At 58.6% G+C, this 27,499-nt stretch overlaps 4 protein-coding genes across 11 annotated transcripts in view; 1 reads left to right on the forward strand and 3 right to left on the reverse strand.

Annotated features, from left to right (window-relative positions):
- Nucleotides 1-97: 97 nt before the first annotated feature.
- LOC132524578 (collagen alpha-1(I) chain-like) lies at nt 98-7,961 on the forward strand. Of its 5 annotated transcripts, none has more exons than XR_009541926.1 (7): nt 98-3,321; nt 3,697-3,803; nt 5,423-5,490; nt 5,791-6,993; nt 7,065-7,460; nt 7,546-7,706; nt 7,829-7,953. XR_009541926.1 is itself a non-coding variant. In XM_060156720.1 (7 exons), the coding sequence occupies exons 2-7, from the start codon at nt 3,779-3,781 to the stop codon at nt 7,646-7,648; spliced, it is 1,581 nt and encodes a 526-aa protein (XP_060012703.1). In that variant the 5' UTR covers nt 98-3,321; nt 3,697-3,778; the 3' UTR covers nt 7,649-7,961. The 5 variants fall into 5 exon arrangements, 4 of the variants coding, with proteins under 4 accessions (XP_060012703.1, XP_060012702.1, XP_060012701.1 ...); XM_060156720.1 differs by having other exon boundaries at nt 7,065-7,154; nt 7,369-7,460; nt 7,546-7,961; XM_060156719.1 differs by having other exon boundaries at nt 7,065-7,154; nt 7,369-7,460; nt 7,556-7,961.
- Nucleotides 4,378-9,940, reverse strand: SPMIP1 (sperm microtubule inner protein 1). Its single transcript, XM_060156726.1, has 2 exons — nt 9,520-9,940; nt 4,378-7,957 (listed from the first exon to the last, which is right to left on the reverse strand). The coding sequence occupies exons 1-2, from the start codon at nt 9,938-9,940 to the stop codon at nt 7,848-7,850; spliced, it is 531 nt and encodes a 176-aa protein (XP_060012709.1). The 3' UTR covers nt 4,378-7,847.
- A 540-nt stretch (nt 9,941-10,480) lies between these two features.
- On the reverse strand, nt 10,481-13,106 carry ATP6V1F (ATPase H+ transporting V1 subunit F). The gene is made up of 2 exons (XM_060156727.1): nt 12,855-13,106; nt 10,481-10,949 (listed from the first exon to the last, which is right to left on the reverse strand). Exons 1-2 carry the CDS (start codon nt 13,010-13,012, stop codon nt 10,748-10,750), a joined length of 360 nt encoding a protein of 119 aa, XP_060012710.1. The 5' UTR covers nt 13,013-13,106; the 3' UTR covers nt 10,481-10,747.
- A 3,323-nt stretch (nt 13,107-16,429) lies between these two features.
- The window catches only part of FLNC (filamin C), a 28,044-nt gene continuing 16,974 nt past the window's right edge, over nt 16,430-27,499 (reverse strand). For 2 of the 4 annotated variants that reach the window (XM_060156730.1, XM_060156729.1), the window contains 23 exons: nt 26,716-26,883; nt 26,513-26,636; nt 25,808-25,964; nt 25,543-25,732; nt 25,428-25,451; nt 25,054-25,301; nt 24,108-24,207; nt 23,646-23,786; nt 23,245-23,373; nt 22,993-23,166; nt 22,243-22,404; nt 21,918-22,121; nt 21,321-21,473; nt 21,112-21,234; nt 20,736-20,978; nt 20,294-20,563; nt 20,058-20,195; nt 19,667-19,782; nt 18,879-19,011; nt 18,615-18,791; nt 18,242-18,460; nt 17,416-17,625; nt 16,430-17,309 (listed from right to left, as the gene is read on the reverse strand). In XM_060156730.1, coding sequence (XP_060012713.1) covers nt 17,122-17,309; nt 17,416-17,625; nt 18,242-18,460; nt 18,615-18,791; nt 18,879-19,011; nt 19,667-19,782; nt 20,058-20,195; nt 20,294-20,563; nt 20,736-20,978; nt 21,112-21,234; nt 21,321-21,473; nt 21,918-22,121; nt 22,243-22,404; nt 22,993-23,166; nt 23,245-23,373; nt 23,646-23,786; nt 24,108-24,207; nt 25,054-25,301; nt 25,428-25,451; nt 25,543-25,732; nt 25,808-25,964; nt 26,513-26,636; nt 26,716-26,883 — 3,791 coding nt within the window. In that variant the 3' untranslated portion in view covers nt 16,430-17,121. Of the gene's footprint in view, nt 17,310-17,415; nt 17,626-18,241; nt 18,461-18,614; nt 18,792-18,878; nt 19,012-19,666; nt 19,783-20,057; nt 20,196-20,293; nt 20,564-20,735; nt 20,979-21,111; nt 21,235-21,320; nt 21,474-21,917; nt 22,122-22,242; nt 22,405-22,992; nt 23,374-23,645; nt 23,787-24,107; nt 24,208-24,518; nt 24,600-25,053; nt 25,302-25,427; nt 25,452-25,542; nt 25,733-25,807; nt 25,965-26,512; nt 26,637-26,715; nt 26,884-27,499 lie in introns of all 4 variants that reach the window. The other 2 variants (XM_060156731.1, XM_060156728.1) reach the window with 2 other exon arrangements.

Raw genomic sequence — 27,499 nt, forward strand, 5'->3', positions numbered from 1 at the left:
TCTGTGTGAATGTGTGCTGCCTCTGGGCGCTGCGCTGGTGGTGTGGGGTCTTTGGAACATGGGGTCCAGAGGTCAGTGTCCCCAGACTCAGGGTGGTAGCAGCTGTGGGGTGGACCTTGCCCACTCTCTGCGCCTGCATCTCTGGGCTGCCCCTACCTGCCACACCCTGGTGCTGCCTGGGAAACCCTGCGATGGGCAGAAGGAGGACCCAGGTGTCCTGGTCCCAGCCCTGTGTTTACATGTAGCAGGCACGGCCTGTGGCCCCCGTGTGCGGCCCTCTGTGGGGCTCTCTGTGGATCCAGGTGGAATCCTGCAGGGGCTGAGGAACACTGGGAAGGGGCTCAGTGCCCACATGGCATCCCCCTTTCCTTGGGGATATTGAGCGCTCAGGCACCTCCCGGGCCACCCTAAGAGCTGGTGACACAAGGACCCCACGCCTGGGTGGGGAACAGGAGAGACAATGTTTCTGTGATGACATACAGACACATGTGATGAAATACACACACACACACCCCTCAAAAACCCAGATAAACACATGCATGTATCCCTCGTGTGTTCGCAGCTACACCCACCCCTGACGGACATGTGGGCAGGGGACACACATGTGACTTTCAAAGACATCCTTATAGGGGAAAGAACGTGGGTTTTGAAATAGGAAAAAAAAATCTCTTTCTTTGACAAGAAAAGTCTCTTTTCAAAGAGAACTGTATTTTGAGTTCTCTCTGCTACCTACCAGCTATGTGACCTTGGTTTTCTTAGGGACCTTAGCTAAAGATTGGGGTTGGGGGGACCCTGGTATTCCAACAGGGAGTGAAGGGAGGGCGTTGGGCTGAACCAACCCCCCCCCGCCCCCACCCCAGCCTGCTTCCTCAGCCTGCTTCTGCTGGGGCCCCTTTCATGGAGCGGTTACAAAGCGGCAGGCAGGCCAGGCTGCTCATGATGGCAGGGGATGCGAAGACTACAGACCATCACGTATGCCTGTTCCCTCCCCTTGTCGTTACTTCTACAAACTGTGTCCTCATCTGCTGTATCTCGTGTGTTGCGGAGAATAAACAGAGCGTGGACAGCTTGGAGCAAGCACTAGGGAAGCGCGTTACTACTCACACTCGGGACCACATTTTCCCAGAGCCTGTTTCTCGTGCTGTCTGTCCCCAGATGAGGGAGGCAGTGCCATGTGTTAGGTAGGACAGCTTACTCTCTGGGGCCCGGTTTTCTTTTCTGTGAAATGGGGATGAAAACGATACCACCTACTTCATAGAGTTGCTTCAAGGAAGGATTACGTGTACGTAGCATTTTGTGTCCTGGCATACAGTTAGTTGTTGGGAGCTGCTGCCTGTATTGGGCATATATCACATACCATATAATGCAGTTGCAAGCTTCAGATATACATTTGACATTTGAACAACACGGGTTTGAACTGCACGGGCCCACTTATGCTCAGATTTTTTTCAATGGTAAATACCACAGCACTACACCATCCCAGGTAGGTTGAATCCTCGGATATGGAGGGCAGACTATAAGTTATATGTGGATTTTTGACTGCAAGGAGGGTTGGGCCCCTAACCCCCGCGTTGCTTAAGGGCTAACCGCATGTATAAAATAGATGCTCATTTGGGACTGCAAACACATGCGCACACGTCGCTCTCTATCAGGGCCACAGTCCTCACCTCACACTGCCACCCACGTGGCCGAGAAACCTGCATCAGAGTCAGGTTTCTCTGAGACTTGGCTGAGGCCCAGGCCCTGGCTCAGATGTCAGGGCCCCACGTTACTGAGCCCAGGAGCCTTTGTCTCCTCCTTGCGCCTGTCCGCAGCTCCTCATCTTCCTCCTCTCTCCAGGAGCAGCTGGGGGAGGGGAGGGGGGTGGACGTCCTCCCTGGCCCCCTGCCCCATGGAGCAGGCAGCCACACCTGGGGGCCTAGGGCTCCCCTGTAGCCCCAAGCAGGCCTTGGCCCTGTACCAGCACCTCTTCCGGTGCCCTGCAGGCCTGGGCCAGCTCTGGGCTGCCCTGCAACAGGTGAGGGTGACAGGGCACCATCTACGAGGGGGCAGGCTCTCCGTGGGGTCTGACTCCACCTTGCCTCCCCATGTGGGAGACGGCCGGACCTGTCCCTCAGGCCTCGAACTGCCCACCGTGCTGCTGCAGATGGAGCAGAGCCGGCGGGCCCAGGAGCAGGTAGGCGGTCGTCGGCCAGGGAGGGTGGCAGAGCGCAGGGTGCGTGCCCGCTCACATCCTGGCACCCCACCTTCCTGCAGCTCCTGTGGGATTTGGAGCTGCTGACCGGGGCGAGGCTGGGCGTCTCCTGGCCCCCCTGGGCCCAGTTCTGCGGTCTGAGGGACCGGGCCCAGTGTGCGTGGAGCCAGTGCAGCAAGCCCCGTGGTAGGACGGATGGGGGCTCTGAGCGGCGGACGAGTGGGGTGAGCTGGGGTGTGGCTGAGGGCGGGGGTGTCAGTGAAACACTGGGGCACTTGTAGTGGTTGAGAAGTGGAAGGAATGTGGGCTCTGGAGACAGATGGATCTGGGTTCAAATCTCTGCTCTGACGCTCCCTGTGGACCGTAAGCCTGTTTCCTCAGCTACAAGATGGGGAAGATAATAGCTCTTTTTCAGAGCACTGCTGGGAGGATTGTGAACTCATCTGTGTAAAGGATTTAGCACCATGCCTGGCATACAGGACCATTCTGGCTTGCTACCATTCCACAGTGAACTATCTTGGTCAAATCAACAGCGTGGTGACACCTAGAAGCCTTTAGACATGGCTGCAGCAAGGGAGGAAAGCAGGCCTGGCGGTGCCCAGAGGGCAGAGGCACTGATGCCCAGGGTGGCCCAGAGATGAGACCCTGAGCAGCCCCAGCCCCAGGCCCCTCCTTCCGGGGCTGGTGGCTGGTCCCACCCTTCTAGGAAGGAGGGTGCTGTGGTGACTGGGAACTAGGATGTGCCTCGAGTCCTGGCTCAGCCACCAACTGCCTGAGGCCCTTTGGGCAGGTTAGTAGCTTGTAGCAGGAGAGGGTGTTAGTCATGACCACTAAGGAAGTATCCGGCCAACACTTTTAGCCAAGGCTGCAGTCTCATCTGAAGGCTTCAGTGGGCAGGAGGGATCCATTTCCAAGCTCCTTCACTTGGAGGGGAAGTGGGGGGGGTCACACAAGGGCACAGATGCCAGGAGGAGGGATCACTGGGGGCTGTTGTAGAGGCTGCCTGCCACATTGGGGGATGATGCCCTGTAGACTAGGGTACCCCCCCAATCCTTCCAGAATTCCAGGCTGTGCCCATCGCCCCAGGCTGAGGACTCCCTGAGCCAGGACCGTCAGCTTCTGGAGGGGTGAGTCTCCCAGGGAATTCTGTCCACTCCGTGTTGCCACACAAAGTGACCAAACACTGGACCCTTTGCCCCGTCTCCCTCCACAGCCCTGCCCAGCGACCCCTCCTCGGGCCCCCAGATCCTCCTGGGGTTCTCACTCAGTTGTACCCATGTGGTTGCCCCACAGCCTCTGGACAGGGTAACCCTGAGTTCCAGCTCCTGGAACCCAGTGGTGGGTGCAGGCGTGGGGAAGGCCTCCATGGACTGAGTTTCGATCTTGGGGTGGGAAGGCTCCGCAGCCTGCCGTGGGTGAGGAGTCTGGCAGACAGGCTGCTCCCAGCCGATCGGAGCCCAGATGCAAGAGGTGCACCTGAGGCAGCCTTTGCACTCCTGCAGGGGGCTGGCAAAGGACCCATCATCAGCCCTGGATCTGACTGAAGCCAGGTTTGATGCAGACCCAAGGTGGGAGAGCCCTGGCATGCCTGCAGAAGGGCCCACATCTGGTACGTTGACAGCAGGGGTTTACAGCCAGGAGAACAGGAGCCCCTGGGCTGGAGTGGCCAGCCTAGGTTGGGAGGAGCGGGGAAGCCCTCACCCCAAGTCCCAGGATTCCAGTCCATCCTCACCTATTCTTTGCCTCATACCTTTTTGTGGGCTGCCAGGGGCACCCAGGGACAGCAAGTAGGTTTTCTTTTATACGCCAATTCCACCTGATTGGTGACAGCTGTCTCAGGCACTGTGTCCAGGAGGATTCTGAAGCTAAGCTGGGGCTCAGAGGAGAAAGTTCTGGGAATGACTGTCTGTCCTCCCTGTCCTCCAGCGAGGAGGGAATGGAATGGCAGCTCCAAGCTGCCTAGCTGCCACCCTCATGCCAGGCACTGGGGAGATACAGGGCACAAAAGAGACTTGGCCAGTCAGTTGTCCTCATCCCTGAGGAGATCACAGCCTAGTGAGAGGGTGTGACAATAAACAGGCAATTAGAATTCAGTGGGATGGATGCTGTGAGCCCTGGGCCTGTTAATTTAATTTAAATGAAACAGGCTGTCAAATGATTTGTTAAATAATAAGCCTAGCAAAGTCATAAGCTTTTAATTGTGACATCACGCATGGGAGAGAAGAGGAAAGTGCCGATGACTATTTTCTGATTGACAGAAAAATTTTTACAAGTATATTATCTCTTGGGAATACATTGATGGGAGACATCTATCACAACATTATAACCAGTGAAATAAATGACCTAGTAAGACAACAGATCAGAATTACAGAGGGACAGGGTTGGAGGTTATTTTCACAGTTCATGGCAATAATTTCTGAAGGCTTGGGAGTCTTATCAGACCTCTTTGTTCAGAACCCTTCAAAAGACAGATTTGTTTTCACAGAGAACATTCCCATTTGGTTACTGTTATGAATGTTCACGTGTCCATATTGCATAAAGATGGCATTTCTTGTGAGAGTTCTCAATTTAAGACCTTACGAGATCAGGTTCTTCTAAGTAGTTTTATGGATGCAAAACGATGCTCCTTCCTCCACAGCTGCAAAGGAGCAGCGACATTTCATCTCTTTTTTTAGATTCCTTTCGTTAATTATGAAGACTTGCAGTTTTTAGGCTAGCCTCTGGCCTAAAATTCCACTTCTTGAATTTCATTTGGTTTTGCTGTCGGAAACCAAGAAAGAGCTAAAGAGGATTAGCCTTAATAATAGGAAAGTCAGGTGCATATTGTGGGGCTGGACAGGCACACAAGGACAAAGCGCGGGTGTCCTTATGAGGGACTGAGGAGCCTGGAAACCAGTCCCTTCCTGCTCCTGGGCCTCCCCTGGCGGTTTTGAGGAAGAGGGTGTGCAGGTTCCTCGGAGGTGGTCCTTGGCTGGGAGGATGAGGAAGATGGGGCCTGCTGCTGGCAGGCAAGCCTGAGAAGCAGGCACATAGCAGGCTGTGTAAATAAAGGTGGAATGATGAACTGCGACGGCCTTGAAGTTCCAACACCAACCCTCAGGGTACCCCACCACCACATCCCCTCACGTGCTGGGGACTCCCTAGGCTTCTTGGTTCCAGTGCTGTGGGATGTGTGTGAGGGCCTGGGACAGGAGCAGAGGGCTCTCAACATCTGTCTCTCTCCCTCAGGTTGCTCACAAGAGCTGAACCTCACCACCAGCAGTAGCTCTGGAGAACCAGGAAGCTCAGAGTTCAAGGTGAAAGGGTCGAAGCGTCCTGGGCAAGACCCCTCTCAGATTGGGGATAGCAGAGGTGGGGTGTGCCTGGGAGGAGACTGCAGGGGTGAGAAGCCCACAGCCAGGTGGAAGAAGGGGCCATCACTGAAGCCCCTTTTACACTACATAACATGGGTTTTACGAATTTAGGAATCGGGCAAGGGCCCTAATGGAAGTGAGGCCCACTGGGGTAGCCACTGGGGTCTCCAGGCTCCCCTGGGGGAAGTGGCCCTGGCACGAGGATTCCCTCACAAACCCGGGAAAGGTGCTCTTCCTTCCTAGGAGCTGGCCCAGAGGGAAGACGGGGAGCTAGTAGGGCCCATGCCCCAGGGGCCCCATCAACCACCATCCAGAAGCCTACAGGAGAAGAAGCTGGCTCAGGGAGCCCCAGGGCCCTCAGGCCTCCCCTCCCAGGGCCTGCCAGAACCCCCGGATCCCCTGGAGGGGCTGGGCTGCAGCCTGGGCCAGGAGAGAGCAGAACTAAAGAAACTGCTAAGAATTGAGATTCCTCAGAGTCAGAGAGAGGGGGCCCCTCAGGATCAGAGAGGCAAGGCCCTCCGGGGGGAGGACAAAGAAGTTCCCCCAAGTAAGAGAGAGAAGACAAACGAGGGTCAGGGTGGGGAGGCCGCTCAGGCTCTGAGGGAAGAGGTCTCGGAAGGTCAAAGGTGGGAGGCCTCCCAGGGTGAGAACGAAGAGGCACCTCGAAGTCAAAGCGGAAGTCGCCTTAAGTGCCGGAGAAAGGAGGTCCTCCCGGAGCAGAGCGAGGATTCTCCTCAGGGCCCGGAAGTGAAGACGCTTCAGTCTTCCGAGGGCAGAGGCCGTATCTCACAAGCCTGGGAGGTGGCTCGGGGAGAGGCACCTACACCGCCCCGGGAGGAAGGCGGCTCCCTGGGGATTCCGGGGGGCTTCTGCAGGCCCCTGGGAGAACGGATGCCGCAGCCTGGGGGAAGGGAGGGCCCGGACCCGCGGGGAAGAACCACGCAGCTGAGGCAGGTTAAGACCGGTGGCCCGAGAGGAGAGAGCGCAGCGGCCGTGAGAGAGCAGGGGCCCGCCCGGGAAGGGGCGCCGGCTGCCCTTACGCCCCCGGGGCCTCCGGCCCGGCCGCCGCTCCCACGCCCAGGAGCGGTGTTGCTGGCGGCCCTAGGCACTGGTGGTTCCGAGCAGCGGGAGCGCTCCGCAGCTCTCCCAGGGCATCCGGGCCTGCTGAACGATCCGCACTCGCTTCGGGGCCCGGGAGGAAGCCCTGGCCCCGCGGAGCAGGAGCTGGGCGGCTCCATGGGGCTCCCGGGCGCCCTCGGGGGGCGGAGGGAAGGTGCCGAGGCCCCCAGAGCCTCGAAGACCGCGTGGCCCGAGTCCCCGAGCAGGGACAGGCGGTCTGCGGGCGTGAGCGCGGCGCAGCAGGAGACGGCTCTGCAGCGGTTGCTGGAGCTGCACAGTGAGGCCAGGCGTCGGCGGCAACAGGACCGCGAGCAGCAGCGGCTCCGGGTGCGCGGCCGGGCCGGGAGGGCGGGGCACCAGGGGGCGGCCGATCGGCTGCTGACAGAAGCCTCCTCCAGGTCTTGGAACGCCTCCGCATCGCCAGGAACCGCCACTGCCGCGTGCACCCCTTGAGACCCCCACCGAGCCCGGCTCAGCTCCCACGACAGGCAAGACCCCTAGGAGAAGGCGGTGGGGCCGCCAAAACCCTGCCTGGGCGGGGGACGGGGCGCGACCTGGGTCCCTTTGACTTGCGCGCACCGCGCACTTGCGATGACACCTGCGGAGCGGGAGGGGCCGGCCTGCCCGGGTGCTGCCCTCTGCTGGCCGCATCGAGCCCCGGGGCTGGGAGGCGCGGGCGCTCAGCGCTCGGCGCCGCCCCAGGAGGACGCGGCCGGGCAGCGGAGCGCCCTGCGGGAGCAGCTGAAGCAAATGCAACGGGAGAGGACCGGGCGGCTGCGAGCCCTCGGGGCCAGGTGAGGGGTTCGGGCGGGGAGGCTTGTGGGGTGGTGGCGGTCCCTTTTCCCTGGCATCTGGGATGAAAGGCCACTCTTTACACAGGAACACCCAGAACTTCCAGCAACTTCTGTGGCCCCCTGGCTCTGAGGAGCCTGCGCCTGGAGAGCATCGCTCACTCTTCCCAGCCCTCTCTGGTCACTGCTGAATCCTCAAAGGGACGATTAAAGAGACGGGGATTTAAGGAAAAAGCAAGAGGGCAACCTGTAGGTCAGAGGTAGTTTCAGAAAGGCCCGGAACGCAGCCTCAGGGCCTGGGAGAGCCAGACACAGACACGCATGGCACTTTCGGCCCACCACGTGTGTTATTTCTTCTTCCCTCCCCTAAGCCCACTGCCTGGCCCAAGGTCAGAGGGCCAGGTCCCGGGGGTCAAGCAGTGCGAAGGCCCCATTCTTGCGGAAGAAAGATTCAATGCGGCACATCTTGCAGGAGACCAGTTCTTGCTTCACTGGGGGGCCTGGGAAAAGATGTCAGAGGCCAGGAATGGATTCCTGGGAAAGGAACTCGCAGAGCCCGGGAGCCCTGCCTGCATAACCCTAGGAATCTGCCTGTGTTGTATCCACTTTGTAAGTGTGAAAAAATAAAAAGAAGTGCTTCTGAGGAGTGGGGGCTATGGGGAAACAGGAGCTGGCTGGCTGCCTGGATCAGCAGTGATGGGCAAATGCCAGTCAGCTGTGTGCCAGCACTTCCCCCAGCCTCAGAATCCTCCATGGAGGCGGCTGGTGGGACTCCCAGCCGTGCTTGTTACAGACAGAGCTAGACTCCTCTGGGGCAGACAGGGCTTCTTTCTACCTCCTGCTCCCCTTTCGGGGTTCACCTCCTGCTTTCATTTGGAAATTGCTCCCTTTCCTCCCCATTTAGGGCCCTGGGGAAAGTAGGGGGATTTTTTTTAGGTAAAATTTCAACTGTGTTTATCACCAGCCATCCACCTTTTCTGTGCAGGAGCTGGAGAAAACATGTGACTGAGTAGTCTCACTTGAAATTCATGACCACAGACAGCAAAGGGACATGTCTCATCACCCAGAAAACCCACAACACTCCCTGGCATATTCTTTTCCCCACACCTGGACTCTTCATCTCCAGCTGCACCATTGCCTTCGCTCCTCTCCTGCCCAGCCGATGACCATGACTCAATCCAGATGGACAGCCTTCTGGCCAATACCATCTCTCTACCCCTCGCTGTGTCCTCTGCCTTCTCCAGTTTGATCCAGCCCTGGAGCTCCCTGGGTAAGCCCACCCAGTCTCGGGGCTTTAAAGAGCACCTATATTCTGATGACCCCCAAAACTGCATCTTTAGCTCTGACCTCCCTCCATAGGGCGACTCCCATACACAGCCGACTCACCAACACCTCCAGCGCAAAACACCCAACACTGACCTGTCTTCACACACCCCCAGCCCTGCCCCCGCCCCAGTCTCCCCTGCTGTAGCTGCTTCAGCTGAACACCTGGGCATGGCCATTGCATTCTCTTTCCTTGTCTCTTTCAAACCATCAGTAAGTTCTCTTGATTCTTCCTCCAAAACATATCTGGAATCTATTTCAGCTCTACCGCCAATCACCCTAGCCCAAGCCATCGTCATCTCTTGCCAGGATAGCTTAGCCACCTGCCAGAGCCTACTCGTGTCCCTAAAAAGGCCATTACCTACAGAATAGTCAGGGTGATATTTTTTTAAAAAGTGTATCAGTATCATTTACCTGTTTAAAACTCTCCATGGCTTCCCCTCGAATTTAGAGTAAAACCCAAACTCCTCCTCGTCATTTAGCTCACTCAGCCTTTAGGTCCCCAGAGAGGCCTTTCCTGACAGTCCAGTCTAAAGCCGCACACGTGCCCTGTCCCCCTCCCCCACCATGCCTGGCCCTCTCCTGCTCTTATGTTTATGGCCTGGACCCTCCGCTAGAATGGACGTCCCCAAAAGGAGTGTCCACGTGCCTTGTGTGTCTAGCGCCGAGAGCGCTGCCTAGCTCGTGGCAGGTGCTCTGTGTTTGTGAGTCGAATAATTTCCGGGAGGTTAGGGCTCACCCAGCTGCCAGCCATATGTGAAGTTGGTGGTGATGGGGAAGAGGTAGCGCCTCTCTGGCATGTCCAGTTTTCGGGTGTTGAGGTAGCGGTAGCGGCCCTGAAAGTCGTGGGAGATGCCTTCATACAGCAGGGCCCGGGTGGCAGGCAGGACTGGGTACATTTCTGGCTGAATAGGAGCCTCCAGGGCAGGGCTGGGGGCCTCGGAAGGAACGGCTTTGGGGGCGGGCAGGGGTGAGAGTGGGGCTTTGGGGGGCAGGGTGGGCAGCTTGAGGGGTACGTGGGCTGCAGTCTTAGCCTTCTGCTTGGCCTTCACCATCGACCCATACTTGCGGTGCCATTCACAGCGCAACACCTTCTCCCTCAGATACTGCTCCTTCCAGAAGTTCTGCCGCACCGTGTCCATGTTAAGTTGCCGAGACATGGTGGCGAAGGAAGGAGCAGGACCAGGGTGACTGCAGCTGAGGGGTGAGCGCAGCAAGCAGAGCCTTTCTGACAGCAGGTGGCTGCCCAGGGATGGTCGCTCGGCAACCGAGCCTCACCTCACACAGGGCCATGCCCTCAGCGCCTCACATGCCTCGCTTGCTGAGGCAGCCTCAGGCCGGGGCCCACTGGCTAAGAGCCTTGATCCCCAAACCTCTTGCTTGACCCAGGCTAGTATCACAGGCTTCCAGGTTTCCTGTGATTTCTGCTTCCTTCCCTTGAGGTCTGGTCCCCTCCCAGCCAATACAGACTCAAGCTGGGGTGCCAGGGGACTGGACGCGGGCCTCCTTCCCTTCCTCCCTGCCAGAGCTGGCTACCTTTAATTCAGACGGCCAACCTGGCACAATCTTCCTGGTCCAACTCCTCTATGCCTGGATCTCTGGCAAAACCTTTTCCAGCCCTGCCAGTCGAGTCCACTCCCCCACCGCCTCCCCACAACAGCCTCATCCCACACGTGTCCTTTCTAGCACCCAGCCTCAGATCGGAGAGAAGCAAGAACTACTTTAATTTAACATCAACAAGGACACTGTATAACAGCACAGGGAAGAGGTAATGGAGAGAAGACACTCAGGCTTCCTATACCCTAACCAGCCTTGATTTGAATGGCAGAGGCCCAGCAAACTGGAAGCACCTCACCTAGCCTCTCAGTGGAGTGGGAAGGGGCAGGGAATTGGAACTCAGAGGCTCGAATTTTAGAGGAGGGCTGATGGCAAGCCTGGGGAGAGGCCACATGGCTGAGGGGAGTTCCCTAGCGCAGGTCTTCGGCCGTGAACATGCCCCTGGCCCTGCGCAGGATGGAGTCCTTGGCAGCATCGTAGGGGTGCTCCTTGGATGGGATCTCCAGCACGGCCGGAATGGAGCGCTGGTGGGCATCGAGCGCGTGCCGCACCATCTCTGCGATGTACTGGTTAATGAGGATGATGCCGATGTCGTCCCGGTTTAGAAACTGCCTGTAGGGAGAGATGAGAAGGGAGTCCAAGGCAGCCCACTCTGAGTTGGTGGGCTGGGCTGCAGAGGGGAACGAGCTCGATCCAGAGAGTGCAATGGACAAGGATGCTACACTAAACTCTCTTCATTCTATTTAGAATCAATTTCAGTCCAAAGCTAAGGGCCATGGCTTCTACCTCCCCTGCTTGGAAGGCTCCCAACTGAACAGCTAATGAAGATGAGGGTGCATGCTGGTGTATTCCTTACGCTGCCTTCGGGTAAGAAAGGGAGAGGATAAGAATATATATACATCTGTCCCTTTGTATCTGCATAAAGAAAAAGAAAGATAAGGAAAAAACTAAGTGGTTACGGGGTGGAGGAAGGAGGTAATGAAGTAGAAGAGGTTGGGGTGGGAGTGTGACTTCTCAATGTATATACCTTTTAAATATTAATTTGTAAGCCACATGAACACATTAACCTTTCAAAAGAAAACAGATTAAATTTTTTAAGGTTGAGGGGGCGCTGTACAGACCACTCAAGGTCTATGCTGATGAGGGCAGGGGGTGAGTCAGAGGGGAAGTTTGGCCTGAGCCAAGAACACAACACAGGAAGAGGAAAATCGGTAACGAAGGAATCACACTTTCCACACAGAGAGAACCCGACACTGGGCTCTTACTTTCTTGTGATCAACCACCCATTCATTTATTTACTCGATAAAAACTGTTTACTGAGCAGCTTACTCTGTGCCAGACACTAGGGCAGGTTAGACTTGATGATTTCTGAGATCCCTTTTGGTTAGAAACTTGGAAAATTCTTGAAGTAAAATTTGTCCTTCTCTCATGACAACTTGGGTCACTTTACCGGACTGCTTAGAGAGCGGCAGAGATCAGCCTCCCGGGTCAGGGCCTATCACACCCCAGGCAGCAGGAACCAGCCTCAGGCGGTAGCTCGGGGCTGGGCTGTTTAGGGGGAAACAAGTGGGAGTGGTTTGTTCCTGGGACTTGGCACAGGGGCCCTAGAGAAGGGGTGTGGGAGAGAATAGGGGGCTGGCACCCTTAACTCTAGCCACCAGGACGCCTCCTGGATTAAGGGACATGCCTGCACCCACATTTTGAAGCTATTGCTCTTAACCCAGAACAGGAAGTGAAGATTTGAAGTGCATGGTCTCAGCAGAAGGTAGGACAGTCCTGATATTGTCCGCTGTGCTCAGGACAACGGGAGATTCCGAAGCCGACTGAGGAGAGCTACACAGGCAGAGTGTAGCCCTGGCTTAAGAAAGGCAGAAAGGGTGGGACTGGGCTCAAATCCCTGCTCGCTCTCGTCTGAATCACAGAGTGTGCCTTAACCTCTCTGAACTTAATTTTCTCACCAGTAAGTGGGAATAACCCCTACCTCACAAGGCGATTGTGAGCCTCTGAGGGAGATGAAAATACAGGAAAGCCCGAGCCCACTGCCCGTGTGTTCACTGAGTGTGTGGTTCCTTTAGGTGTCAACTCGCAAGAGAGTCGAGTGCTTGCAATGCCCGGAGCCTGCTCTACGGGTGAAATGTGGGAGCCCCTTAAAGGGAGCTGAGACTAGCCCCCTCCAGGCCTGGACCCTCCGGACGCTCAGCTCTGGCGGGCCAGGCTTGGCCAAGGGGCTGGCGCCCGCCCGTCACGAGCTCTGTTCCCCTTCTTTCCTGACACACGGTCATGTGACAGGGGGGAGTTTGTGGACCCGACATAGCCCCGGTCCCACCGAGACCCAAAAGGGAACTTGGGACGCGGAGGCCCCCTCTCCGGAAGGGGAGGTGGACCGACTTCCTCGACCCTCTTGGACGGGGTCTGACACTTCGGCCAAGGTCTGGAAGCCCAGGGCCGCCCCCGCCTTCTCCCCGCGCTCCCACCAGGCAGCTGAAGGTCCCGTTCAGGCCTCGCGGGCTACCGTACCGGAAAGTGTCTTCGATCTCATTGATGGTAGTATCTTTCTCCACCACCAGGAAATTAGGGTGGCGGTTCTTGTTAAGCTCCCCTATGCCGCCCAGCAGGAAGCCAGTCACCGTGTCCTCGTCTCCGATCACCGCAATTAGCTTCCCCCTCCCCGCCATCCTCACAGTCCGGCAACGATCAGCCGCAGCCTCCCGGTGTCACCAAAGCCCCGCCGCGGCAGTGCACCTCCTTTTCGGCCGCACCTCCCCCCACGCCCCGCTCTTTAGGCATGCGCAGTTCCACCACTCCGCCTCCTGGGGCATGCGCATTAAGAGCAAAAAGCGCCGGAATCCGAATACGGCTGCGCCATAAAAGGGAGGTCCGAACCGGGGAGCTACGGTTCCCAGAAGTCCACGCGGCACAGCAGTCTCTCGGAGGCGCGTTCGATCGGTAAGTTCGACAAACTTGTTGAGGCTACTGCTGTTAGGCGCCGAGACGCCAAAGAAAAGACGGTACCTGTTCTCGAGAGTAAGGTCCGAGTCTGTATCGTGTATGTATGTAACTGTGACACAGCTAGTGTTATTTATTCAGTTAATAAAAGGATGGGCAAGTTAATGATGATACTCTGTAGTGAGGTAGAGCGTTGACAAAGCACTGTGTCAATTGCTAAAACGTGAGAAGTACGTGGAAGCAAACATCAGGTGTAACTAACCCATGGGAGAGGGGGCGCGCAGAGAAGGCCGCCAGCAGGATGAAGGGCTAGAGGTGAGGACGAGAGGGTGTTCTCAGGAAGAGGAGCAGCACGTGCGAACACTTAGCGGGGACTAGAGAGAATAAGTGCCTTTAAGAAAAGATAAAGAATCTGGAAGTTATCCTGAGGACAGAGTTGTTCTGAAGCCACTGAAGGATTTTAAGCAAGAGAATGATATGGCCAGGTTTATGTTTTAGCGATAGCATTGAGATCGTGCTGTGTGTGGAGGTAAGACTAAGGTGGAGAAACCATTGTGGTAAGAGATGGTGATGGCCAGAAAGAAGCCAGGGAGTGGGGATGGGGAATGTGAGAGTCAGGTGGAGTCAAGAGATATTTAGAGACAAAAATGGACAGAACTGGGTTTGCGGTTGGTTATGTTTGGGAAGTTAGACCAGGTGACTTCCAAGTTTCTGGCCTGTGCAGCTAGGTGGACAGGAGTAACATTCCTCAGGGAGTGAACTCTGTATGAGATGAACATGTCGAAGGAGAGAGGTCCGCTCACTCCTCCACCCTTTTAACAAAAAGGCGTCCTGCATCTGGCATGTGATTTGCAAGTTTAGAGCACTTGAGACATCCAGATGGTCTGGTCTAGTGGTTATCTCTGTGATGGGCCTGGGATTTGGACATACCTGGTTTGAATCTCGACCCTGCTACTTAGAGGTATGATTTGGGACGCATCACCAAAGTTCTCAGGACCGTGATCTCTTCAGATAATACTATGCCCACCTCATAGGCCGTTAGGATTGAGGTAGAGGCACTAAATGCACAGCACCTGTGGCCATACTGCAGTTGGGGGAGAGCAGCTGAGCTGGATATCCATAAACACATCCGCTCACAGGTGGAGGGCAGCCGAAGCTGAGGAGGCCAGCAAACCTTGCAGGAAAACGCTCCCATCTTGGGGCGAGGTGGGAGGAAAGGCAGAGAGCGAGGAAGGGTGTGTGTAGAAGCACTTGGCTCAGTGCCTGGCACAGAGCTGACCCTTAATGGCCACGAATGGTTGGGTACTTGAGAAGGGATCCTGCCTTTAAAGGGTCTGTCAGGTAAAGTAGTGAGCTGAGACAGTGCCACGTTTATCACACACGCCTTCATTCAACCAGCATTTAGCAAATGTGGTCATGGAGAGGCTGAGGACACAAGATTGATAAAATACAATTTCTGTCCTCAACTCCCTCGGGACTGAGGGGAGAGTAAAAAATATCACAGGGAGGGAGGTAGACCTACAGAAGAAAGTGGGCCCTAGAAGAGTCTTGCAGGGGAAAGGTAAGAAGAAACTTAAAGAGGAGCCAGGAGGCAGACAGCCTATTGAGTGAAGAGGCGGGGGGAGGGGGTGTTTGGAGCCAGGCCACGTCTGTTGAGTTTTCTTTGGCCTACCCACCACGTGCCGAAATGTCTGGGATGAGTTAGAGTTGGGGGATCAGTTGAGTGAAATGCTGCTTTGCCCTGCTCTGGCTACTCAGTTGCTCATTTACTCATTGGTCACACTTGTCTGTATCGGACCGCCCAGGGAGCACAGTCTGGTGAGGGAGACCGACCCTCAGATACAAGGTCACGGATGAGGGTAGTAAATGCAGCCAGAGATGTGCCCCAGGTCAGTATGAGAGCTGGGGGGCAGGTCTGGGAGGACAGGAAGGGGTTTGGGAAAGCTTCGTGTTGGCCAGGAAGATGAGGAGGGTGGAGAGGCAAGGGTGTTCCTGGGCAGAGTCCCAAACTGCAGCGCGGCTGCCTGGGAAACTAGAGGTTGTGGAGAGGGTTAGAGGTGGAGGGTGCAGTGAGGAATGGGCACAGTGCCCGACTGGGGGCTGGGGGCCTTTTTTTTTTAAGATGTTGGGGGTAGGAGTTTATTAATTAATTTTTGCTGTGCTGGGTTTTCGTTTCTGTGCGAGGGCTTTCCCTAGTTGTGGCAAGCGGCGGCCACTCTTCATCACGGTGCACGGGCCTCTCACCATCGCGGCCTCTCTTGTTGCGGAGCACAGGCTCCAGACACGCAGGCTCAGTAGTTGTGGCTCATGGGCCTAGTTGCTCCGCGGCGTGTGGGATCCTCCCAGACCAGGGCTCGAACCCGTGTCCCCTGCATTAGCAGGCAGATTCTCAACCACTGCGCCACCAGGGAAGCCCCTGGGGGGCTTTTTGAATGAATGGGTAGGAAGGCTGGTGTCTGAACCTATAGGCCTTGGAGGCCTTGTTAGGACACGTAGACTAGCCTGGAGAGAAGGGAGCCACAGAAGGGCCCTGGGCCAGAGAGGGCCATAGTCCCTGTGATGTGACCCCGCCCTCTGGCTGCAGTGTGGAGGGCTAGTTGGAGGGAGCTGGCTGGTGGGCCAGGAAGGCTAGTGGAGGGGCCAGTTCAGGAGGGAGGACCTAAGCCAGGTCAGGGCTGGAGGTGGGGAGGGAGCAGGCCCAGCTTTGACCCAGGACCTGGCTGGAGTGAAAGGTTCCTGGGTTTGTGCCTGCCTGCTGGGTGAGGAGCATTCCTGCTTGAGCCAGTGCTGTTTTAAGGTCCTAAAAATTTTGAGAACATCCTTGAGATCAGGCTGAGTGGAAACTGGCCTCCTGGTGGTCCTAGGGCAGTCTTCTAGAACATAGTGTCCACCTCCCTCTCCCACCCACCAGCTCTCCAGGAATCTGAGGACCAAGCCCACATCCCTGGCATGCCCCCCCAGCCCCTTTCAAGCATTCTGTCAACATTCCAGACCTCCCCAAACAGATGGCCCAGAGGGGGCTGCTCTCTGCCCCAGGCCCTCCCCCTTGACCTGACTCAGTCCTCCAGGGGAGAGGCAGCCAGCCTCTGCCTCCCAGGGCCTGGTGGCCAGCCGTGGGGAGCACACACACAAGGAACAGCCAGGCCTCTGCGACAGGCCGCACTTTATTTGTTTTCCACCTAAACGGCTCCCAGCTGAGCCGCATGACATGTGCAAAAGCCCCCCAGAAAGCTGGGCCTCGCAGTGTGTAAAAAAAAAGCCCCCCATGGGGCAGAGCTGTGCAATCTTAAAAAAAAAAAGAGAAATCAGTCCCCCAGGAAGCCTGGCTGGGATCTCAATTGCCCGGGGCCAGGACACGCACCAAGCCTGCTGCTGCTGGGTCCATTTTCTCCTGCGATTGTGCTTTCTCTTCCAAGTCCTTAACGCTCTGGGGTTGTGGCCACCAGCGGGGCCGGATGCAGTCCTCAGTGGCAAGGAGGCCCCGCTGGCAGTGCAGTTTGAGGGCGACCTCTCTCACACATGCAGACACCCCCAGACACGTGCTCCCCCACTGGCCTCAGCCCCGCCAGAAAACTCAGGGCTTCCCTGGCCCCCCAACCTCCAGTTCGCCCTCATGTCACGTCTGAGGCAGGGACACTGCCCTGAGACGGACGAGGCCTTCCAACCCGGGGGGGCAGGGAGGGGGGCAGTGCCACTCCTTCCACCCCCAGGGCAGGTGTTTGTGGTGTCTGATTCTGCGTGCGTGCATCTGGGTGTGGCCTATTTGTGTGTGTGTGTGTGTCTGTGAGTGTGTGTGGCCAGAGGTGGGGGCCGAGGCCGGGGGAGGCACTTCTGGGATTCAGGGCACATTGACTTTGAAGGGGCTTCCAGGGACACTTTCGTCGCCCCACTTGACGATGAGGATGTAGTCCCCTTTCTCCTTGACGGTGTAGGTGACGTTGTACACCCGGTTCCCCATGTGCTTCACATACACCTCCTCACAGGGGGTCTTGGGCCCGTGCACACCCACCATCATCATGTTGGTGCCTGGAGAGAGAGGGAGCGAGGGTCAGGCTCACCCCAGGCCCTTGGGCCCACGTTCCCGCGCACCTGCCCACCCTGGGGGTCTGCCCCCTTTCCCCCCGCTGCCTGCCTGCTTTGCTGCAGTCCACGGTGAACGAGTTCTTCTGGCCCACAAAGGCCTGGGACAGCCCAGGGCCCCGTGTCACCACCTTGCTGGCATCTGAGGAGAACTTGGGGATGGAGCTATAGCTGGAACCCCGACTTGAGGACGACTTGGTCACAGTCTCCACCAGGACCGTGGATGTTTCGTGAAGGCTGTGGCCTCCAGACAGCCGGGGACCTGAGAGGCAGAGTGGGTGGCCACGAGCCTAGTCAGAGGCCTGCTCTTCCCCAGGCGGTAGGCCGTGTGCCGGCGCTGACAGCCCCGCGTCCCCTTCCTCAGATGCAGCGTGCTAGGAGTGGCAGCCCGTTCCAAACGGCTCCGGGGCAGGGTTATCTCGAGGTCTGGAGCCTCGATGGCTCCCCCCACACCCGACTTCTGGGCTTTGCCTGGGACCCCAAGTCACAGGGTAGAGTCCTGCTTTGAAAAGGAACATGTATCCAACTAATCCTTCACACAGCTTCCAAAAGGAAAGCTAGCTGAACCTTTACTGAGCTCTGTCTTCTTGGAAGCCAGAAATGTGGGAAGAGGAGGGCAGAAAGTTAAGCGAAAGCTTGGGGAGCCGCCGCAGGGAAAAGGTTAGTCAAGTGATGGACGATAAAGAGCAAGGACTTGATTTTTTTAAATGATGTACATGAGTCCACGTGGAGAATGGGGTGACGTGTAAAGCCAGGCCCACTTTATTCCTGGTAACCTGACCCCGATGTTTGGGGCATATGACCCGGATGTGAATGGCCACTGGAGCCAGCCAGTATGGAATGGGCTGGAGGGACCTTCCCCCACCCAGGACTCTCACCTGTGACTTTGGCCTTGAAGGGGCTGCCCACAATGTGCTGGGGGCCACCATACTTGATGGCAATGAGGTAGTTGCCAGGGGCCATGGGAGTGTAAGTGACCACGTGGCCCTCAGGACATTCCCGACAGTCCAGCTGCACCTTGGAGGGGCCGTCGATGGTGACAGACAAGGCCCCCGAGCCCGCATTCAGGGTGTTGACAATGAACTCCGATGACACTCCTGGGGACCAGAGAGGTAGCAAGGGTGTAGACAGGAAGGGCTTGGGGCCCAGAACTGGGATGGGCCCAGGCTCCCCGGAGCAGGTCTCATCAGCGCTGCCCCGCCTCTGGGGCAGACCAATGTCCACCCCTCCTCCCCAGCCCCAGGCACTCACCTGTAGTGCCTCCCTCGAGCCCAGGACCATAGGCTGACACCAAGCCTGGGTCCCCAGCCTGGCTCTGCTCCCCAACTCGGATCTTGAAGGGACTGCCAGGGATGTGGGCACCGTTGAACTTGACGTCAATGGAGTGGACGCCATTCTCATGGGGGATGAAACGGATGGTGTGCTTGTCTGTGGGTCAGACGTTGGTGGGTGAGCCTTTGTCCTTCCCTCCCCTTCCCAGAAAGTCCCAGCCTGGCAGGGAGAGGGCCAGCTCACCACTGTCCAGCTCGGAGACGTAGCACTCCTCCACCGCACCCGAGGGCGTGTGCACCCTGGCATCAATCACGCCCCGCGCACCGTTCAGCTGCACCGCAAAGGACGCCGGCTGGTTCACCTTGAGCCCCGTCTCCTGCAGAGGCCACAGAGGGTGCTCAGACTCCTGGCAGGGTCTGGAGGGCTCGTCTCTGCAGCCCGGCACTGATCTCACTGCACGCCCAGCCCAGCTCAGGGAGGCTCTGAACAGGGCTGTGATGGGAGGTGGAGGCAGGGTCTGTGGCCTTAGCATCCACCTGCTATGAGGTGGGGCCACCTGGCTGTGGCTGGGCATGGTGGGGACGACACATGATGTGCCCTGTCCTGGTTGAGGAGGTAAGACCCAGAAACCATAAAGCAGGCCTGTCAGCAGAGAAGCCAGTGCTAGGACGGTGCTGTGTGTGGACTGCAAACGGTAGCTGGGATGAGGAAAGAGGGGTGTGGCCTAGACTGCCCTGGGGGCACTCGATGGGGGAGGTGGGCCGATGGGGAGGCTCCCAGGGGAGGTGAAGATTGGGGCACAGAGCCCAGTTCTAGAGTAGGGGTAGGGGACAGGGGAGGAGAGGCACAAGGGCTCCTGAGGGGCAGCTGGAAGGGGGAATGGAGCCCCCTGCTGTACAGACACTGGGAGAGAGGGGACATCTGTCTGTCTGGACCTTCCAAGGTCACCGCTAAGTCCCTGGCCACATGGGCCTGCCATCCTCTACTTCTGCCCATCTCTCAGGGTGGCAAAGGGGCCCCCAGGCACACACCTGGAGGCTAGTGACAGTGAGACGGCGAGCGTCGTCTGAGAGGGAGGCCACGGGTACCACAAAAGGGCTGTCTGGGATGTGCTCATCGTTGAACTTGATGGAGACTTCATAGTCACCTGGGGAGGGAAGGCCAGTCAGCACAGGCCCCAGGACTGGGGACAGCAGGGTGGAACCCCCTCCACCCTGGCCTCATCCCAGAACAAGCTCCTGGGTCGGGGCTCAGCTCTGGAGACAGACGTGCATTCCCAGGAGTGTGGGGTGGAGGGAGACAGGGCAGAGAAAGAGCGGCAGCCCAGGTGAAGAGTTGGTTCAGTAGCCCCATCTCCTGCCTGGGCGAGCAGAAACCCAGTCTGGAAGGTCAGGCGGGCCCAGCCCCGTGGTGGACACCCACCTGGTTCCTGCACAACATAGGAGACCCCACAGGAGCCATCTTTGCGGTCCTCAAATGCGATCTCCGCCTTGCTGGGACCCTCCACAGCAATAGACAGGCCCCCAGCACCCGCTTCTCGGGTCCAGATGCTGAACTCGGCTGCAGATGGAAACGGGACAGGGGCAGCTCCTCAGCACCATGGTCCACCCTGGTGGCTGCCCTGCCCCCGCCCCCCGCCCTGGCCCCCTGCCCCTTACCTGGCACGCCGGCCACCCCTCGCTCCAGCCCTGTGCCTCCAGCTCGCACCTTATGGGCACCGCCTTCACCCAGTGGCCCCACGGTGAACTGAAAGGGGCTGCCTGGCACATGCTGGCCGCGGTACTTGACGGTGACCGTGTGGGGCCCCATCTCCTGGGGCACAAAGCGCACACTGTACGCGCTGTCCTCTCCCTCCACGATCTCTGCGGCTTCCGTCTTGCCTGACGGGCTGGTCACCTGTGCGGTCATGTCCTGAGAGCTGGCCTCACCTGCAGCAGGTGGGGAATGTCAGGGCGACACGGGGGCTGCTCCTGGCCCTGGCCCTTCCCTCCCTCCCTCCGTAAAACCCCCTCCTCCACTCAGACCAACAGCCGCCCCCTCTTGTCCCGAGGGACGGAGAGCCCAGCCTCCCTGTGAAGACCCCAGCCCCGCCCTGCTCACCCTCCTGCTGCCGGGTGATGCTGCCAAAAGAGCCCAGGCGTTCCCGGCCCAGGAAGTCCCCGAAGACGGCGGGGAAGGGGTCTCCGCCAACCTGGGTGGACTCCTCCACCCGCACCTCACGCTTGGTCTCCCCGCCCCGAGTCTTGCTGATCTCCGTGCGCTCTGTGCGGGTGTACGTGTGGCTGCTGCGCGTGAAGGTGCGCGTCAGGCGCTCCTGGGCCGACACCATCTGGAACCAGTTCCCTGTGCGACGCATGGAGCCCAAGGCGGGGAGGAAGGTAAGAAACGAGCCAGCAGGACAGAGACCGTGGGGGCGGGCCCTGGGCCTTCCCCATTGCCCTGCTCCCGCCCCCACCCCCCGGCTCCTGCCTCCCACCTGGGATCTTGAGGTTGAGGTCACAGGTGCTGCCGATGGTGGCAATGGACGGCGCCTGCCTGCGCCGGGTGATGCTTTCCTTCATGCGGCCCTCGCCTGTAACCTTCACCGTGAAGGGGCTTCCTGTAGGGGAGAAAGGGAGGGTCGGGCGTCTCAGATCACTCGTCGCTGGCCTCCTGGCCTGTCCCAGCAGCAGCTCAGCGCCTTACCAGGCACGTGCTTGTCGGCAAACTTGATGTTGATGATGTAGGTGCCGGGTTCCGTGGGGCAGTAGGTAACTTTGCATGTGCCGTCCTCCATATCCTCACAGTTGATGTCCACCTTGCTAGGGCCTTCAATACTCAGCCCCAGGCCCCCATAACCTAGCGGGGAACAAGGGACACGTCTCCCTCAGTCCCCACTGCTGTTCTGCTCTCCCCTCCCCAAACTACAGGCTCCGTCCAGAACAGGCACCCAAGGTGTATCAACCACTAACAAAAGATGCCTCAGCAGGAGGAGAAGGGGTGAGCCAGGCACTGACCCAGAGGGTCGGGGATAGGTAGTCTGGAAAATTCCTAAGGCAGGCCTCTTGGGTTCTAGTGAGCAACGGAGAGACAAACTCAGTAAAGCTGAGCTTTCTCTGAAACATGGGAGAAGTGACATGGGGACATTCACTCTCCCCAGAGGGGCCCCAGAATGTGAATCTCAGCAGAGACTGGGCCAGGAAGTTCAGGGAGGAGTGTACGGCCAAGGGGCACGGGGCAGGAAAGGACTAGTCGTCACTGGTGGCACAAGCTGAAATGAGGGGTCTCTGGGGCAAGAAGCACCTGCATTACGAGTGTCCACGATGAACTCCGCCACCTGGAACGTGTGTCCCTCGGACAGGCCCTTGCCCCAGACCCGCACCTTGCTGGCATCCCCGATCTCAGACGGTCCCACCAGGATCTTGAAGGGGCTGTTGGTGACGTGCTTGCCGCTCTTGCGCACACTCACCACATGCTCCCCAACCTCCTTGGGGGTGAAGGAGATGCCTGTTGGGAGGGAGGTCAGGCATGAATGGAGCCCTGGGCCTGGCCGTGTTCCTTTGCGGCTGCCCCCGCCTTCCTCGCTCCCCCCACCCCGCCGGGCCCCTCCCGTGGCCCCCGTGCTCACCAATGTGCCGGTTGGGCAGGCGCTTCAGCAGGCAGGGCTCCTCGTTGCCCGAGGGGGCGCGGATGCTGGCAGTCAGCAGGCTCAGGTCACTCTCGGTGATCTTCAGTGACACATCCGTGGAGGTGCCCACGTTCAGCTGTGACGTCCTCATTGAGTCATCACCTGGGGGAGAGTTGGCATGTCAGGCAGTGTGACTCCAGGCAGGCCCTGCCCTCATGGAGATCAGGAGACTTCCTGGCAGCCCCTGCTGGACTCAACAGAGTCTGGGGACCACCCAGAGGCACAGAGAGACCAGGGAGAGCGCAGTCTCCATTCACACCCAGCTCCCCTGGGGATGCCCCAGTCCTGAATGGGTTAAATCCCTAATTTACACGAATGTAAATCCTGAGTCATTGATTGCATGGAACCAAAAAACTAGACTGGGCCAGACAGCCCATACCCCTTTCCCGCTGTGTGGCTCTGATCAAGTTGCTTAGCCCCTCTGGGCCTGCTGGCTTTCTCATCTATCAAAAGGGATTATCAGTACCCTGACTTAAAAAACTCAACAAGATTTGTTTTCAAAGGGTGGCTGGATGTTTCTCACCTGCTCTAGAGGATAGAGTGTTCCTTACATTTATCCAAAAATGACCTCTTCCACCTCGAGGGGGCCCTACCCTAACGCCCCGGTGACTTACTTGAACATGCTGGGCTTGCACATCCGTTGTGTGCTGGGGTGTGTGTGGCAGGCTGTGTGCCCACACGTCCACCCACCTGTGATCTTGGCTGTGAAGGGGCTCCCCGGAATGTGCTTGTCGTCAAATCGCACGATGATGCTGTAGTCTCCAGGTGCCGTGGGGAGGTAGGACACGGTGCAGGTGCCATCCTTGTTGTCCTTGCAGGTGATCTCTGCCTTGGACGGGCCCTCCACGGCCAGGGACAGACCCCCTGTGGGTGGAGGACGGGCTGAGATCAGAGGTCCTGCCCTCACCCCTGCACTGGCTGCCCCCACCCAGCTCCCCTCACCTTCCCCAGCATCCTTGGTGACGATGGTGAAGGTGGCCGGCTTGTTGACCATGCCATGGCTCAGGCCTGGCCCATAGGCACTGACGTGGCGGCTGTTGATGGCATCCACGTAGAACTGCAGGGGGCTCCCTGGGGGTGGTCGGAGAAAGGGGGCTGGGTCAATAGTGAGGACAGGAGCTGCCTGAGCCCACCTCGGCCCCTGCACCTCCCCACAGGCTCCCTGCTGAGCCCTGCATCTCTGCCACAGGGGCCTCCCACCAGGGCACCAGACTTCCCAGGCCTCACATGGTGTCTGCACACAGCAGGTGCTCAATAAAGATTTGTTGAAAGAAGGCAGATGAGGGTGAAGTCACTATGGGCTCCTCTCAGCCCAGCCAAGCCCAGCCTGGCCCCCGACTCACCAGGGATGTGGTTGCCGTCATACTTGATCCCCATCTGGTGCAGGCCTTTCTCGGTGGGTGCGTACCTCACCGTGATGGTGCCATCCTTGTTGTCAGTGATGCTGGGCCGGGCGGTCTTCCCAGAGGGCATCCGCACCTCCCCTGCCAGGCAGAGGGTTAAGTGGGGGACCCCAGTTTCTCCTACCTCAACCCCCTTTGCTGTCCCAGGTTCCCACTCCTGTGTGGTTCTGCTTCTACCCCAGAGGTCAGGCACCAGGAGACAGCCTGGAGCATCAGGATGAACCCTGACCTGGGAGACAGAAAGCTGGAGTCTGAGTTCCAGCTCTGCCCAACTTGCTGTGTGACCCTGGGTAGCTTGCTTCCCTGCTCTGGGCCCCAGCTTTCATCTCTAAAGAAGGAGCTGGGCCTGGACGCAGGTGTCCTCCTTTTGAGCCCTCATGCCTCAGGGCCCCGGGGCAGTACCTGTGAGCTCCCCTTTCTGCACAGTGAAGGGGATGACCAGGTTGAAGGGTCTCAGCATGGACTCCATTGGCTCCACGGGCACCACTGGCTCCTCTGTGGCCTGTGGCAGGTGAGAGGGAACAGTCATTGGCTGGGGAAGGCCTGGGGAGCTTGGCCTGAGCCATGACTGAAGTCAGCAAATGAGCAAAGAAAAAGATGGTTAATGGTGAAGCCAGAGGGCAGGAGAGGCATGTCAGCTGCAAGAGAAGAGGTGCCGCGCCCAGCCTGGGGATCCGTCTGCCCAGCCTGACTCCCGCCTGCTCCCCCAAGATGACCCCAAACCATGCCCCAGTCCTGGCCCCTGAAGAAGAGAAGAAATGAAGGAAGAGGAGGAGGGGGGCGAGGTGTGGCCCGGGTGGGAGGTGGCAGTACCCAGTGTGCGGGGTAGGTACTGGGCCTGTGCAGCCGCTCAGAGTCAGAGCGCTCCTCCACGCGGGGCATGGAGTCACACGCCTGGGAAGCCAGGCGCGGGAGGGCACAGGACGCAGCAAGCCGGTACACGCCAGCTCGAGTGACCATGAGCTGACGCAGAGAATGGCCCAGGGACCTGAAGTCCCGGGCTGCCCACAGGGCAGGATGGATATCTTGGGTGCTCTACCCTCTGGAGGGCTTCATCGTCCTGCAGGGCCACCCTGGGGAGATGTAGAGGGACAGTGGGCCCGGGGGTCAGAAGGAACACGGCAAGTTCCACCAGAGAGAGCTGACCAACCACCAGAGGGGCCAGAAGCAGGGCTGTGCTCACCTCCTGGGTTGGGAGGCTGCAGGGAAAGCAAAGACTCGACTCTGGGGCACTCTGGGTCCCGGATCCATCAGACGTGGGGACAGGTTCTGGGATCCCCTGCTACCACTAAGAGGGCCCGGCCCACCTCCCCAGCCGCCCTAGTCCCACTGTGGCCGCGGAGCTTACCAGCACGTGGAAGGGACTGTTGGGGACGTGCTCGCCTCCAAAGCGGATGGTGATGACGTACTTGCCCGGCTTGGGCGCTGTGTAGTAGATGTCGAAGGTGCCGTCGTGGTTCTCAACCACATCCACGTCAAGCTCTGCCCCATCCGGCGTGGACACCGTGCACGTCACCTTCCCCTTGCCTGCTGCCTTGGCGTCCACCGTGATCACCGTCTCCTCCCCAATCTGGATGCGGGGGCCCAGGCAGGCACCTGCCACACAGGAATGTCCGGTCAGGGGTCCGCGGGCCTGTGCCCAGCCCCCCGCAGTTCCCCCGCAGTTTCCCGCTCTCCCACCACCTCAGCCCACAGCAGAAAGAGAGGAGAAGGGGCACTCACCCAGGCCGTGGCCTCCGATGGACACTGGAAATGGAGAAGAGTGTAAGCCACGCAGTGCTCAGGATGGGGGGGTGGGGGGTGGGGGGAGGGGCGGGGAGGCGGGGTGAGTGCCCACCTGTGACCAGGCACTTGCTGGCGTCCCCAGTGGGCAGGGCGTGGATGCGGAAGGGCGAGTAGGGGATCTCATCGCCGCCATACTTGATGGTGATGGTGTACCGGCCACTCATGTCCGGGAGGTAGGACACGGTGTACGTGCCATCCCCATTGTCTCGGATGTTGGCCTTCTTAGGCTTACCCTCAGGGTCCTGGGGGAGGAACAGAGGTCAAGGCCAGCCTGTGCCCAGAGCCTCAGCTGAGAGGGGGGCGGCACATGGACTCACCAGGATCTGGACAGTGAGCAAGCCCTCCCCAGCATCCCGGGCATCGATGGTGAACTCCACAGGCAGGCTGGCAGGGATGCCAGAGGCATTGAGCCCGGGGCCACTGGCCCGCACCTTGCTGGCATCGTGGGCTGGAAGCACCTTGATCTTGAAGGGGCTTGAGGGGCAGAAGGGATGGACAGTTGGCTCAAGCTCTGGGGCAAAGGGAATCCCGTCTCGTTTGGGGCCTGGAGTCCTCCCCACATTCATGAGCAGGGGAGATGACTCCTGGCAGGGAGGAGGGACCAGGTCACAGCCTGAGTCTGGGGGAGGGTCACACAGCTGTGCCCCTGACAAAGCCTGAGCATTTCTTCTCCATTCTCCAGGAAGATGCCGTGAATTGTTTAAAGAGGAGGATGCAGGAGGCTGCCCTCTCGCACCTTTTTGTAGCTACATGGTGCCTTTTCCCAAGGCACTAATTTTGTAAATTTTGTATCTACATGGGGGGACAGCCCAGCCAGAGGAGAGCCCCTGGGGCTGTGCCACCTCCAGGGTGGAGACAGGCAGGGGGCCCTGAGGAAGAGCGGGATGGGGCAGCAGAGACGGGATGAGGCGAAGACAAGTAGGAGGGGTGTTTCCAGGGCCCTGCAGTGGCCCTGCAGGTGCGGCCCTGGTGGGAGCTCCCCAGAGCTCAGCACAGCACAGGAGCCCAAAGGGGGGCCTCACCTGCGTGGCACCTCCTGGTCGGCGTACTTGACAGCGACTGTGTAGGGCCCGTCGGTGGCTGGGGTGTAGTGGACAGTATGGGTGCCATCTCCATTGTCACGCACCTCCACAGGCTCAGCCACACCTGGGCAAGGGGATCAGGGTCAGCAAAGCCTCTTGGCATCACTTCTGCCTCCCTCCACCCTGCCCCAGACATTCCATACCTGTGGGGCTCAGCACGGCCACCTGCAGGGCGGCCCGGCCAGCTTGGCTGCAGTCCACCTTGAAGGTCTGGGGTACCCGGGCCCTGACACCAGCTCCCAGCCCTGGGCCGGAGCACTTCACCTTCCCAGGGTCCACCACATCCTTCACTGGCACCCGGAATGGACTCCCTGCAAGGAGAGGGACATCAGCCCCTACCCACCTGCCCAGGAGGGTCTACCTAACACCGAGGAACGAGGAACGAGGAGGAGGAGGACGCCTTCCCTGCCTTTGAAATGCCCCAGGGAGACCAGACCAAATGTGCAAACGCTTAGGGACTTGCTAAGAAAATGTAAACAAGGAAACTAAGCTTGGCTGCTTGGCTACGGACTGCGGCTGGGCAAATCCACTTATTTAGACCACAAGCCTGGAAGAAGGCCTTCCTAAATTAATAAAATGTTAAAAGTGGAGTATCTGTAACAGAAAATGCATTTTTGCCAGCGTGAAATTAGATAAGGAAGAGAAATGTCCAATTTCAGCAGGCCCGAGTTACGTGATGATTGAAGACATAACCCCGCCCTCCCCACCCCTACCCCTGCCCTGAGCAACTCGGCCATGCAGGAGGGCAGGGGGGTTCCTTGCTTTGCAGACAGTGAGAAGGAGAGGGTGTGAGAGGCTGTCCTTGCTGAGCCAGCGACAGAGGCTTGCACTGTGTCTGAGTGACCGAACGCACGAGGTCTGGCGCTCCAGACAAAGGGCCAAGACACCAGTGCTGGACCTCTGGGAACGAACTGCACGCACCGCCCT

The sequence above is a fragment of the Lagenorhynchus albirostris genome, chromosome 8 (genome assembly GCF_949774975.1).
Source record: "Lagenorhynchus albirostris chromosome 8, mLagAlb1.1, whole genome shotgun sequence".
In the NCBI taxonomy this organism is placed as follows: domain Eukaryota; kingdom Metazoa; phylum Chordata; class Mammalia; order Artiodactyla; family Delphinidae; genus Lagenorhynchus; species Lagenorhynchus albirostris.